The 14,468-nt window shown below is 50.3% G+C and overlaps 1 protein-coding gene across 2 annotated transcripts in view; it reads right to left on the bottom strand.

Annotated features, from left to right (window-relative positions):
• The window catches only part of LOC118093583 (solute carrier family 12 member 9), a 94,072-nt gene that overhangs the window by 60,426 nt on the left and 19,178 nt on the right, over positions 1-14,468 (bottom strand). For both annotated transcript variants that reach the window (XM_035132993.3, XM_088669302.1), the window contains exons 4-7: positions 14,068-14,370; positions 13,069-13,176; positions 11,102-11,213; positions 1,860-2,017 (exon numbers count right to left, since the gene is read on the bottom strand). In XM_035132993.3, coding sequence (XP_034988884.1) covers positions 1,860-2,017; positions 11,102-11,213; positions 13,069-13,176; positions 14,068-14,370 — 681 coding nt within the window. The remainder of the gene's footprint in view (positions 1-1,859; positions 2,018-11,101; positions 11,214-13,068; positions 13,177-14,067; positions 14,371-14,468) is intronic.

Raw genomic sequence — 14,468 nt, 5'->3', positions numbered from 1 at the left:
TAAAGCACATGCTTATTTTGCTTAATGGTTAATCCAGCATCTCCCAATAGCATGTCTTCTCTGAAAATACTGGGAGGCATCTGCCAGCCAGTGTGGACAATACTGAGCCAGCCGTACCAACAGCCCTATTCAATATACAGTCATACCTCTGGATACGGATGCTGCGGGTTGCGTATAACACAGGTTACGTATGCGCCAAACCCGGAAGTAACGGAATGGGTTACTTCCGGATTTGGTGGTTCACGCATGCACAGAAGCGTCGAATGACGTCATGCGCATGCGCAGAAGCGCCGAATCGCGGCCCGTGCGTGCACAGAAGCGTTGGCGCAGGTTGCGTACTGCTCTGGATGCGAACAGGGCTCTGGAACGGATCCCGTTCGCATCCAGGGGTATAAGGCAGCTTCCTATGTCCCCTGCCCTGCTGGCAGCAGTCTTCGAGGGTGGGCTACGTCTCTGTCCAGGAGCAGAGCCCCGTCGACAGGCCCTGCCAGGTGAGGGCAAAGGCAAACCAACCTGATTGGCGGTTGCCCATGCAGCCCGCCAGGGAGGCAGAGGACTCTGAAAGGATGGCCAAGTGCTGGAACAAGGGAAGCACTGGAGAGAGCCAGGCAGGGAGGCAGACACATACCTGCCAAGTTGCTGTCGGAGAAATAAGGGACCGGCCAGAAGTAGCAGACAGGAAGTAGCGCTGCCGCCATTTTGGAACTGGGCAGAGCATGCTCAGAAGTGACTTTTGATGCTGCTTTGCCCAGTTCCAAAATGGCCGCCGCGCCAGAAGTCGCACTGCAGCCATTTTGGAACTGGGCAGAGCAGCATCAAAAGTCGCTTCTGAGCATGATCAGCCCAGTTCCAAAATGCCCGCCGCGCCAGAATAAACCAGGGAAATACAAAAAAATCCGTTTTTTCAGCTAGGAACAGCTGGGAAAACGGGGATTTCCCAGGGAATACAGGAGACTTGGCAGCTATGGGCAGGCAGAGCCAAGCAGGAGATACAGGAGAGGGCGCAGAGGACTGCCCTGCAGAGCTAAGGATCTTCCAGGCTGCAGAAACAGCTGCGTTCAGCAACAGCCCACAAAGAGTATTAAGACATAGAGTGTGTCTATGTGTGCGTAGGGCAACTAAAAGACCAAAGGTGGTGGGTTAATTCCTGTTCTGCTTTGTATTTATGTACTGAAACATTGATTGGTTTTCTTTTGCAATTTCAAATTTATTCTGTTTGTTGAATTGCTGGTTTTTGTCGTTTTTTTCAATCTACTGACATGCCCTTCATTTTGTGTATCTGTGCTTTCAATGCTTTTGTCTTTTGATGTCTTGAACGATTGCTGTGAGCTGCTAGTGATTTGTAATTGTTTCACTGATTATTTGTTAATTAATCTAAATGATTTACGTTGCATTTGTGATGTTCTGTTCGGTTGTTGTTATTTACTGTTTGTGAGCCGTTTTGAAATTCGTGCGAATGAAACGCGGCACAGAAATATAATCAATCAATGAATGGAAAAGCTTAGTAAACTCAGTCAATCAGAAACTGGTACCCTAGATCAGCCTCCCCGAACATGGTGCCCTCCATCTGTCTGTGGATGATGGGAATTGTAGTCCATAAGAGATCCAGGGAAGCTGGGGGACGCTGCCCCACACTGGGGCAGCCGGTTGCTGGGAACCACAAGAAGGCTCTCACGCTCAGAACCTGCTTGCTGGTTTCCCACAGACATCTGATTGGCTACTGTGAGAAAAGGATGTTGGACTACGTGGGTCACTGGCCTGATCCAAGATGGCTCCACTTACGTTCTTATGTTGGTCCATGCCTGCCTGCCAAGGAGAGAGGTTTCTAAGGCATCCCTGACGCAAGAAGGTCAACTCACCAAAGAGGTCGTCCTTGGCCAAGGCGTAGAGGATTCGGGAGGCCCCAATCAGGTTGCTCATAGCGGCCGACAGAGTCGAGCAGTAGACGCCAATGATGACGAACGGAGGCCAGATGTTGATGTCCCTCAGGAAGCTGTAGTCCCGCTGCAGGAGGAGCCTGAGGGGTGAGAAGGTGGAGACTCATGAGAATGTAGCGGCGGACTGATGGATCAGGCCCACAGCCCATCTGGCCCAGCACGCTGTTCACACAGCAGCCAACTAGATTCCTGTGGGGAACCCGCAAGCGGGATTTGGGAACAAGCAGGCAACTGAGGATACATCTTTTGACAACAGTTAATTCACAGAATTGTAGGGGACCCGTGGGGTCATCTAGCTCAACCCCCCTGCAATTCAGGAATCACAGCTAAAGAATCCCTGGCAATTGGTCGATTGGCGTCTGCTCATGTATTTTTGTTGCAAACTGCCCAAGGCAGAATACAGCAGGACTCAGTCGGCTGAGCGTGAGACTCTTAAATTCGGGGTTGTGGGTTCGAGCCTCACCCTGGGCAAAAGATTCCTGCATTGTATTTTATGATGCTTTTTAAATGAAAAAACAGTCTATGAGCAATTTTATAAATAAACAGAAGATGCCATAGGGACATTTTGCTGCAGAGTGATGACCCCATCCTCAATCTGGGCACGAGTTCGGGAGAGGCTTCTGTGTGCTTCTTGGGGAGACAGCTTGGCTGAACCAGGCCGGTTGCTCTCTACGGCTCTGCCATCCAGCCAGTCCCTCTCCATCTGAGCATCCAAAACGACCCCCTCTGCTTTCGCCTCGGGTGAGGAACCCTGGCCCCCTCCCTGCTCCATTAGGCTCCAAAATGAGCCCCTTAGGACCACTCGCTGGGGGAAAGTGCCTTCTGCTCTCAGTCCATTACAGGGACGGTCCAGACCCTGCAGAGAGAAGCTTCCAAACCCACTGGGAGAGCTCAGTCAGTAGAGCACGAGACTCTTAATATCAGGGTTGTGGGTTTCAGCTCCATGTTGGGCAAAAGATTGGGTTGGACTAACGACCTGTGTAGCCCCTTCCAACTCTACAATTCTATGATTCTATATCCCAAGGAGACAAGCTGATTCCCACCTTGGCAAGGCTCTTGTGCAGAATTCCCTCCTGGAGCAGAGTCGGCAAAAGGTCAGGGAAGCCCCCAGAGGGCCAGGCTGTTTTGAACGTAGCCCAAATCAAAATCAGACCCAAAGGAATCTGCCATGCAGCCCCCTGCCCCCCATTTTGTTTGCTGCCATGTCCTTAAAAGAGCAGCTTGTCCTGCAGATGCGAGCAGATAACCACGTTCCCCTCCTTGCAGAAAGACGTTTGGCCGGTTAATTCCTGCCAATCAAGCTGGTTTGAGAAGCACGCTGAGATGGCCTGGCACCTGCATGGCCAATTCAGTAAGCCAGCATGCTCTGTACGGTCAAGGCATGGGCACACACACACCCATAAGAACACAGAGGCAGCACAGCATAGTGGTTTGAGTGTTGGGCTACGACCTGGGAGACCAGAGTTCAAACCCCACTGGGCCATGAAACCCACTAGCTGACCTTTGGCCAGTTGCTGCCTCTGAGCCTAGCCTACCTCACAAGGCTGTTGTGGATCCTGGGGAAGAATAGGACCATGTACACCACCTTGAGTTCCTTGGCAGCATGTCTGGACCCATAAGAGCTTAAGAAGAGCCTGCTGGATCAGGCCCATGGCCTAGCTAGTACAGCATCCTGTTCTCACAATGGCCAACCAGATAACCCAATGGGAAACCAGCAAGCGGGATTTGACCACAAGAACAACTCTCCCCTCCTGTGGTTTCCATCGACTGACATTCAGAAGCATCGTTGCCTCCAATTGTGGAGGCAGAGCATGGCTATCATGGCTACTAATCATTAATAGCCCTCTTCTTTTAAAGTCGTCTTGGTTGGTGGCCATCACTGCCTCCTGTGGGAGGGAGTTCCGCAGATTAACAAACTTCCCACATGGCATGCCCACCAGTTCTAGGCAGTGCCTCAAACCGGGAAGCTGCACTTTCATTTGCCGGAACAAGTAGCTCATCACGAACACCATCTATGAGGTTTCTTGCCAACCTGGTGCCCCCCCCCGATGCTTTAGACTACAACTCCCATCAGCATAAGCCAGCACGGCTGATGGGAGTTGTAGTCCAAAAGAGACAGAGGTTGGCAAAGGATGATCTATCCTGAACGAGCCAATGATCCGATCGAAGGCGCTTGGGCAGTCTCGTGGCTGACGGCCGCTCAAGGAGCCACGTGCCCAAAATTCAGTAACAGAAATAAAAGGAGGGGGAAGGCAGAACTTTCCTTCATGCATTAAACTATACAAATGGCCAGGCCTTAATTGGATTTTAACAAGAGGCAGTGAGCAGGTGGGAGATAAATTAGCACGGGCTATCAACGCCAGTGTCTTTGGGCAATTAATACCTAATTACCCCCCAAATTGATCGCTTTGCTAATAAGCGCAGCAGAGAGGGGTGGGGTGCAGGTGGGACTGGTGTAGCGGGGACCCAGTTTGACACCCTCCCCGCCCCAGTTGGGGGGCTGCCAAGGCAGCAGCACCCACGTCCAACACGGCTCACAGAACTGTAGAGTTGGAAGGGATCTGCTGTGTCATCTAATCCAACCATCACAGATGGAGAATCCCCGAAAGATGGTCATCCCACCTGTTTCAAAAGAATTTCCACCTCTTTCAAAAGAAATTCCAAGGAAACTCCACCGTCTTCTGAGGTGGGTGGGCATGTTAGGATCTCTTACACTTGAGTAGGATCCTGGCAGAGACACATGCCCAACTGGCATGTTCCCTCCCTCCTCGTCGATCGTTCAGGAGCTTCAAAAGCTTTCTCCAGCCCGAACATCACAGCGACTGATGCCAACTGACACCAGCACACTTACAGATACGCAGAGTTTGCGCAATTGCGTAACAGAACTCAGTAGCACAGCATTTGGCTAATCTACGTTTACTTACATATAAACACACACGGAGCACAGCAACATGGCTCCCTCTCTCGCTAGCATCAGGCAGAAAAGAGAAAGAACAAAGGACAATAGTCCCACTTCAGGAAACACAGTAACACAAACATCCTGTCTTTGTCACTTCCCATTCTGTGGAGTCAAAACATACACAATCATGTGATAGACAACAATCCCATGACTGCAGCACAGGGAATGAATCCCCAACAGGGCAACCATCTGTCAGGGATGATTTCGCTGAGATTCCTGAACTAGATGACCACGGAGGTCCGCTTCCAACTCTAAGATTCTATGATTCTGGCCTGTTCCACAGTCAGTTGTTACTGCCGTACAATTAAGGACTGTGTGTGGTGTTCAGAGCGCACACCCATCGCTCGGCAGGTGCGTTTGGCATGCTTCATGCTCCTACTGCTCCTCTGGGGATGGAAGCACTGCTAACAGGGCGGAGCAGGCTCTGGAGTCTTAAGGGAAGGAGCATAGCTCAGGGGCAGAGCACCTGTTTGGCATGCCGCACGTCACAAGTCCAATCCTCAATGACATATTCAGGTAGAAAGGAGAATGTTGCCCGTCTGAGACCCTGGAGAGATGCTACCAGTCACAAGAACATAGGAGGAGCCTGCTGGATCAGGCCAATGGCCCATCCAGTCCAGCATCCTGTTCCCACAGTGGCCAAGCAAGCAGGATCCGAGCACAAGAGCCCTCTCCCTTCGTGTGGCTTCCAGCAACTGGCATTCAGAAGCATTGCTGCCTTCAACTATAGAGGCAGAGTGTCCCCAACGTAGCTAGTAAGGTAAAAGGTAAAGGACCCCGGGACGGTTAAATCCAGTCAAAGGAGACTATGGGGTTGCTGCGTTCATCTCGCTTTCAGGCCGAGGGAGGCGGCGTTTGTCCGCAGACAGCTTTCCGGGTCATGGGGCCAGCAGGACTAAACCACTTCTGGTGCAACGGAACACTGTGATGGAAACCAGAGCGCACGGAAACACCGTATACCTTCCCGTCACAGCTGTACCTATTTATCTACTTGCCCTGGGATGTTTCCGAACTGCTAGTAACCATCAGTAGCCCTCTCCATGAATTTGTCCAACCTTTTTTTAAAGCCACCCAAGTAGTTAAACAGCTCAATTGGCAGAGCCTGAGATTTTTAATCTCAGGGTCATGGGTTCAAGGCCCACATTGGGCAAAAGATTCCTGCATTGGAGGGGGTTGGATTAGATGATCCTTGTGGCCCCTTCTATCTCGACAGTTCCATAATTCTATGAAATGAATAACCTGCCTTTAAAGGCACAGCTACATATCAACCATAACCTCTGGCTTTTCCTTCTCTATCAGGGCTGCCCCACGACAATCGCCCTGCAGCCAAAATGGTCTGCACAGACTCTTTTCATCTGAGCCTCTGGCCTGGTTGAGAGCTGTCTCCTTTCTTGGCCTGTGCCTCCACCACCCCATCTTTCTAATCACACGTAGCAGCCAACCCCCCCCCCTTACCACCCCCTCCCCAAAATAAATCCCACCCAGGGGCAGAGCAGGGCAGGCCTAACAAAGCAACAGGAGGTGAACCGGGCCCCAGATTTCATTTTCCTGCCTTTCCAATAAGCTCATGTTGATTTGATATCAGGATCAGCCAGTTGGGGGGTGGGGGTGGGGGAAGGAACAGGGGACGGTGAGGCCTATCAAACCTCTCAGAGCGGAGGAGGGGTGAGTGGCAGGGAGGGAGGGGGGCAGGTGCATGTCATGCGCGGGGGCCTCGCAAGCTGCCCTGTCCCCTGTCATTATGAGCAATGGCCATGCATTAAGGTATTAGAACATGACAGCTATAATTCTAGCCAATTCCTGCCGGCTGCCCCGGCACAGCCGCGATTTATGGCAGCACTTTCCAGAGCAGAAAATTAACAAGCCGCGCTCTCTCTTCGAGAACAAGGCAGGCACACATGCACCCCCACCTGAAAACCTGACCCCGTTTGCAATTGCCCCAGCACCAAGGGGCATGGCTGCCAGTGCCCCACCTCCCCGGGCATGTCTCCAGCCAAAGCTCAGGCTCAGATCCTCGCTACCCCTGCGCTTTGCAGGGGTGGCGGAAACAGGCACTGGTGTCATTGTGTTAGGGGGCACTGCAGACCCACATGAAAGCGAGCCAGAAAAAATAGGGGCCAGGCAGGTGGGAGGTAGCCCATTGGCCAAGCTGTGAGCTGAGATTTGTCCCTTGGTGACTGCAACACGCTCAAGGTGGGGCTTCTCTTGTGCTTGATCCGGAAGCATCCGTTAATATTGGTTGCTGCAGCACAATTGCTGACAGGGGTGAGGCCTTGTCGGCATATTATGGCACCTGTAGCTCAGAGATCTGCATTGGTTTCCCATTTGCTACTGGGCCAAGTTATTAGTATACAAAGCCTTTTGGAACAGTTTACCTGAGAGATTGCCTGTCCCCATATACGTTCACTCAGCTGCTATGATCAGTGCAATGGCACTGTTACAGGTGCCATTTCCGCATTTGTAGATGGAAGATACCCCTTCTGCATTTGTAGATTCACTCTTTTAGTGTGGCAGCACCTAAACTTCGGAACTCCCCGTACCTTCACTGTATGCTTTTTGGCACCTGCTAAAAACCTCCTTGTTTAGACAAGCCTACCCAAATGTTTAGAAAGTCGATGCAAGTTCTAATCTGTTTTCCGTCTATTGTTATTTTAGCTTTTTGAAAGTCTTAAATTATGGTCGTTAGTTTTTCTTATTGATCATTTTATTGTTTAATCTTTCTTTTAAAAAAACCTGCTTTTCGGCTGCTTTAAAGAAACCAAGCAGTGCATACGTTTTATGAAATAAGCAAACAAAAAGGAGTCCAGAGTTCAAATCTCATCTCGGCCACAGATTCGATAGGCGGCTCTGGCCAAGCCACTGAGCCTCTCTGCCCAAGTGCTCTGCTCTCAACATGCTATACGGGGCAACGTTTTTAAAAGCTGGTGCTGTAAAACCACAAAGGCTGTGAGAGCCCAGGCTCCTGGACTCAGTGGCTACCCAGATGCATGTGCGAAATCCAGAAGCCGGGCCCGTGCACAGGAGCCCTGCCCCCTCCTAAATTTTCCAGCAAGTAGTACTCAGAAATGCCTCTGCCTCCAACCTTGTGGCTAGTAGCCAGCAATAGCCTTATCCCCCTTCCATGGATTTGTCTAATCCTCCTTTAAAGCCATCCAAGCTGGTGGCCGTCGCTGCCTCATGTGGCAGTGAGTTCCACAGCTTAACGACATGCTGTGTGAAGAAGTGCTTTCTTTTATCAGTCCTATCAGTAGCAGGAATGGTAGTAACAAAGAAAACCACGCCTTAAACCTGCAACCAGAGTATGGCATGGCAGAGAGCAAGGTGCCCTTATATTGCAATGGGTTGCCAAATCCAGAAAATTTCCCGGGTGGTTAGACAGCCACTTGGGAGAGGGTGGGGGAAGGGGAAGTGGGCAAAGAGAGGCAAAATTGATCTAGTGGCACGGGAAGGCCTCACTCTGGCTCTCTCACTCACTCCTGCGCTTGACATTCTGCCACGTCAGTTCTGATTTGGAGTCTTCTACGAGCACCTGACCCGCATCACCTGCCTTGAAATCTCTCCGAATTGGTGGCAGGGGCAGGTCAGCGCAATCTTAGCCACACTTAACATTATGCTTCTGTTAGCCACAAGAGAGCGAGTGGGTGTAATCGCCGGCAGGTAGAGGAAATTGTGTTTTGAGTTCCTTCCCACACCCTCGGAGGGGTGGATTTCCACAATCAGCCACCTGCCAGCCACCGACACCTACTCGGGGTTTCTTTGCCTGTGTATAACTGGGCTGCACAAATCTCAAAAGGAGAGGGGCTAATCCAGGTGGCAAGACAAGCAAGCCAGGGACATCCGTTCCCGAGGGGCTGGGGGTATAATCTGGCACACAAAGAGATGCAGGGGGGAAACAAGTGTGCGTTAGGAGGACGGCAGGAAATAAGCCTTCATGCACGAAGCAAAACGGGCAGCGTCAAGTGCGCAGAAAGTCAAAGAGCTGGTAGGGAAAGGAAGTTCTCCCTGTTGCAACCAAGACCGCCTCTCTCCATATGAACCTCATTGGATCCTGAAATCATCCTCTGAGGTCCTTCTTTGTGTATCTCCTCCACAAGAAGTCCGGAGGGTGGCAACATGGGAACGGGGCCTTTTCTGCAGTAGCTCCCCATTTGTGGAGCCTGGCACCTTCATTATACATCTTTAGGTGCCAGTTGAAAACGTTCTTCTTTAACCAGCCCTTTGGCTGATTGGCATCCAATGCCCTTTTAAAACATATTGTGGCAGGGGGAGGTAATTGCGTTGTCTTTGTTTTTATTATGTGTTTTCTTTTTTAAAATATTGTGATTTTATGAGATGTACGGTTATAGGGCAGTATACAAATTTAATAAATAAATAGAGCTTGCCAGCTGCCAGTCACCTGAGATCAGTCAGCAAGACCTAGGCCACAGAGCACAGGAAAAGAAATGAAACTCCTGCCACAAACAAACACAGGAAGACAAATTTATGGAGGGTATGACTATCAATGGCTCCTAGACATAATGCCTGCAGTGAACACCTGTTGCTAGGAATCACAGGTGGAAAGAGTTCTGTTCTGCTCAGGTCCCACTTGCGAGTTTTCCTAGGTTGGCCCCCTGGCCTGATCCAGCAGGTTCTTCTTATGTCCTGATGGAGAAACCTTGCATTGAGCCAGACCGTGAGACCACCCAGTCATTTCTCTCTCTCTCCCATGAATGGCATCTGAGCTCCAAGGTTTCAGGTATGACTGTTCCCCAGTCCTACGTGGAGATGCCATTGGGGATTGGACCCAAGGCCTTCTGCAAGCAATGCAGATGCTCTACCACTGAATCATAGAATCATAGAGTTGGAAGAGACCACAAGGGCCATCCAGTCCAACCCCCTGCCAAGCAGGAACCACCATCAAAGCATTCTTGACATATGCCTGTCAAGCCTCTGCTTAAAGACCTCCAAAGAAGGAGACTCCACCACACTTCTTGGCAGCAAATTCCACTGCCGAACAGCTCTTACTGTCAGGAAGTTCTTCCTAATGTTTAGGTGGAATCTTCTTTCTGGTAGTTTGAATCCATTGCTCCGTGTCTGCTTCTCTGGAGCAGCAGAAAACAACCTTTCTCCCTCCTCTATATGACATCCTTTTATATATTTGAACATGGCTATCATATCACCCCTTAACCTTCTCTTCTCCAGGCTAAACATACCCAGCTCCCTAAGCCGTTCCTCATAAGGCATCGTTTCCAGGCCTTTGACCATTTTGGTTGCCCTCCTCTGGACACGTTCCAGCTTGTCAGTATCCTTCTTGAACTGTGGTGCCCAGAACTGGACACAGTACAGGTGAGGTCTGACCAGAGCAGAATACAGTGGTACTATTATTTCCCTTGATCTAGACGCTATACTCCTATTGATGGAGCCCAGAATTGCATTCGCTTTTTTCGCTGCTGCATCACACTATTGACTCATGTCAAGTTTGTGGTCTACCAAGACTCCTAGGTCCTTTTCACATGTACTGCTCTCAAGCCAGGTGTCACCCATCCTGTATTTGTGCCTTTCATTTCTTTTGCCCAATGTAGTTCTTTACATTTCTCCTTGTTAAAATTCATCTTGTTTGAGCTGCAGGTCATTCCCCATATATCAAGGGAGAAACCAAAGCTGCCGACCCTCCTCCCTGACACTCTTCCTTTCTAGCTGCAGGGAGGCATTCTATTCTGTGAACCACCCTGAGACCTTATGATGAAAGGGGGGGGTATATCAATCTAATTAATAATTCCTTCCCACCTGCGAAGGAACTTTCAAACATGTACACGTACAGAAACTGAAGTCCAAAGAAGGACTGTATCATATGATGCCCCTTTGTGAATAAGCTGGTCCCAAGCTTTAGACCTGAAAGCCTCTTAAATGCCCAGTAGGGGAGGAGGAGAAATTACATCTCTAGGCTAACCTGAAACTATGAGGTCTGCTCAGCTCAGGAACCCCTTAGACATACCCGGAATAAGTCAGCTCAGTTTCTCTGCCTTTGAAATGGGAATAATTCCAAAATCGCCTTAACAAGGGGTAGAGCTGCAAGGATAAAATGCAGAGATGGTACCACCTGTATTAAACCCCAGTACAGGGCAGGTTTCAGAAGTCTTTGCTCATTGTTGCTGTTGCTTTAAAGGGGGGAAAGTAAAGAGCTATGGGTTAGGGGCTCCCCCTGGCGGCCAGTCGCAACGCCTACCTGTCGCAGGTGCAGCTCAGCAGAAAAGCCAACAGGTTGTACACGATGTAGGTGAAGATCACAGCTGTGATGGTGCCTCGTGGGATGGAGTAGCTCGGCCGCCTCAGATCCCCTGAGGAAAGGAAGGAGGACAGGATCAGGGACCTGTATACCTGAAGGAGCGTCTCCACCCCCATCATTCACTGAGTTCCAGCGCCGAGGGCCTTCTGGCTGTTCCCTCATTGCGAGAAGTGAGGTTACAGGGAACCAGACAGAGGGGCTTCTCGGTAGTGGCAGCCGCCCTGTGGAACGCCCTTCCATCAGATGTCAAGGAAATAAGCAGCTATCCTAAGTTTAAAAGACATCTGAAGGCAGCCCTGTTTAGGGAAGCATTTAATATTTAACGCTGTATTGTTTTAATATTCGATTGGGAGCCGCCCAGAGTGGCTGGGGAGACTCAGCCAGATGGGCGGGGTATAAGTAATATATTATTATTATTATTATTATTATTATTATTATTATTATTATTATTATTATTACCCTCTACCCTCCTGCCATTTCCAGCAACTGGTATTCAGAAGCATTGATGCATCAGCTGCATAGGCAGATCATAGCCATCCTGACTAGTAGCCATCAATAGCTCTCTCTCCTCCTCCGAAAATTTGTCCAATCCTCTCTGAAAGCTTCTTGGTATCTGAAGAAGTGTGCATGCACACGAAAGCTCATACCAAAATATAAACTTAGTTGGTCTTTAAGGTGCTACTGAAGGAATTTTCTTATTTTGCTTCGACTCAGACCAACACGGCTACCTACCTGTAACCCTCTCTGAAAGCTGTTCAAGTTAGTGGCCATCACTGCTTCCTGTGGGAGGGAGTTCCACAGGAGGAGAGAGGGAGTTATTGGCTTTTTGTATTCTGGAAATTATTATGCCTTTTGTATTTTCATCTTGTATTTTTCTGAACCACTCTTAGATCAACGGATGAAGTGTGGAATACAAATTTAATTCAATAAATAATAATAATAATAATAATAATAATAATAATAATAATAATAGTTTACTAAGGTCTGCATGAAAAACAACTTCCTGAATCTTCCAACGTTCGTAAGTTCTAGTTTTAGGAGAAAAGGAGAAAAACTTTTTTTCCCCCTCCACTTTCTCTGTTACATGCATGATTTTATTACCTGCTATCATGTCACCTTTGACTTGCTTTTCTCTAAACCAGGGGTTGTCAACCTGGTCCCTACTGCCCACTAATGAGCGTTTTCAGGATTCTAGGTGGGTGGTAGGGGGTTCTACGGCACAAGCTGAATCCTCCTTCCATAGAGACTTGAGGGCGGTAAGGACATTTTGCCACCAAGAAAGATGCATTAGTGGGTGGTAGGTATAAAAAGGTTGACTACCCCTGCTCTGGGGGACGCAGGTGGCGCTGTGGGTTAAACCACTGAGCCTAGGGCTTGCTGATCAGAAGGTCAGTGGTTCGACTCCTTATGACAGGGTGAGCTCCCGTTGCTCGGTCCCAGCTCCTGCCAACCTAGCAGTTCGAAAGCACCTCAAAGTGCAAGTAGATAAATAGGTACCGCTCCAGCGGGAAGGTAAACGGCGTTTCCGTGGGCTGCTCTGGTTCGCCAGAAGCGGCTTTGTCATGCTGGCCACATGACCTGGAAGCTGTACGCCAGCTCCCTCGGCCAATAACGCGAGATGAGCGCCCCAACCCCAGAGTCGGTCACGACTGGACCTAATGGTCAGGGGTCTCTTTACCTTTACCCCTGCTCGAAACCAATGAGCCCCAAATGCTGCAACCTTTCCTCGGAGGGGAGGCGCTCCATCCTCTTGGATTTTGGCTGCCATCTTCTGAGCCTTTTCCAACTCTGCCCTTCACAGACTGGCAGTGTCTCTCCAGGTCTCCCCTAGCCGTATCTGGAGATGCCATGGAATCAAACCTGGACCCTTTTGTTCTCAAATGGCCGTGAAAAGCCTGCACACCCACCTGACATGTTGGAACCTGCCATGATTCCTGTGCAGCCGTTGAACATGACGGCAAAGACGGTGCTGAAGCTCATCAGGCGGCCCGTGGTGTAATCCACACTGTAGTCGGCTATGGGAGGCAGTGAAGAATGCATTTATTGAAACAGTTGGCGCTCTGCTTTTTCCTTTGGGAAAACCACCAAAAAAGCGATGGTGGGACGGACTCCCTCGGGAAGTGGTGGGCTCTCCTTCCTTGGAGGTTTGGATGGCCACCTGTCGTGTGTGATTGAGATTCCTGCATTGCACGGGGTTGGACTAGATGACTCTTGGGGGTCCCTTCCAGCTCTATGGCAACAACATGCTAAACCAGGGGTGGCCAACTCCCAAGAGACTGTGATCTACTTTTAGAATTAAAATCTGGCAGTGATCTACCCCCTTTTTTTTAGGGATTCAGCTCAAAGTTGTTGAGCTTTTTTTGGGAGGAAGAAAGCCCTCCTTTTGGGGGGGTTAAGGTGCAGGCTTTTTTGGGAGGGGAGTTTCGTTTGGGGGGGGGAGGCAAGGAAATCACAAAAACATCGCTATGGATGAAAACAGCCACACGGAGTGAGCTCTGTCTTCCCTCCTTCCTGAGTTCAAACAACAATGGAGGGCGGGACGAGGGGGGTGGGGCAAGAGTCAGATTTACTGACGCAGAGGAAATAACAGAGCCAGAGATCGACTGCAATCTACCAAAACATTGCGGGGATCTACCAGTAGATCACAATTGACCTGTTGGACATCCCTGTGCTAGACCATTCAGGGGTCAAAATACAGGGTAAAAAGGTACATCTTCACCATCCTCTGAAAGCTGTGCCATGAAGGTTTCAGGCACAGCTCTGTGGGGAGGAAGTTCTACAGCTTAGGGGCCACCACAGAGAAGGCCCTCTCTTCCTGTGTCTCTCCCCCCTCCTCCCGAGTCACAGCTCCTGTGCTCCCCGCCCCCCACAAAACAATACTTTTCAAGTGCAGAGGTGTAACTCACCAAACAGGTTGGCCTGGAGGGTGCTGTGCTTGAAGCCCGTGAAGGAGGCGTTGCCCGGCTCCGTGCCGTTGCCGTCGATGCCTGGGGGCAGTTTCACCTTGCGGGGGGCCACCACGAAGAAACTGAGGCAGACGGTGCCCAGCACCAGCATGACGATCAGGAAGATGAGGAAGGTGGCCTTGGCGTAGATGCCAGCGCCCACCAGGCAGACCAGCAGGCAGAGGAAGAGCAGGACCGTGCCGTAGAGGAGGTCAAACCAGTAGCCGCGTGGAAGGACCTGGGTAGAGCTGCCAAGGCCGCCCTCTGCAGGGACAGGCAAGGAGGAGGTCAGGGTGGGCACCTTCGCTGCCTCGCACGCAGGGATAAAAAAAACCCCTGCAGTGTGGGCAGGGGTGAGCCTC

The sequence above is a fragment of the Zootoca vivipara genome, chromosome 5 (assembly GCF_965207765.1).
Source record: "Zootoca vivipara chromosome 5, rZooViv2.hap1.1, whole genome shotgun sequence".
Classification (NCBI taxonomy): Eukaryota; Metazoa; Chordata; class Lepidosauria; order Squamata; family Lacertidae; genus Zootoca; species Zootoca vivipara.
This window is presented reverse-complemented; position numbering and strand designations above follow the sequence as displayed.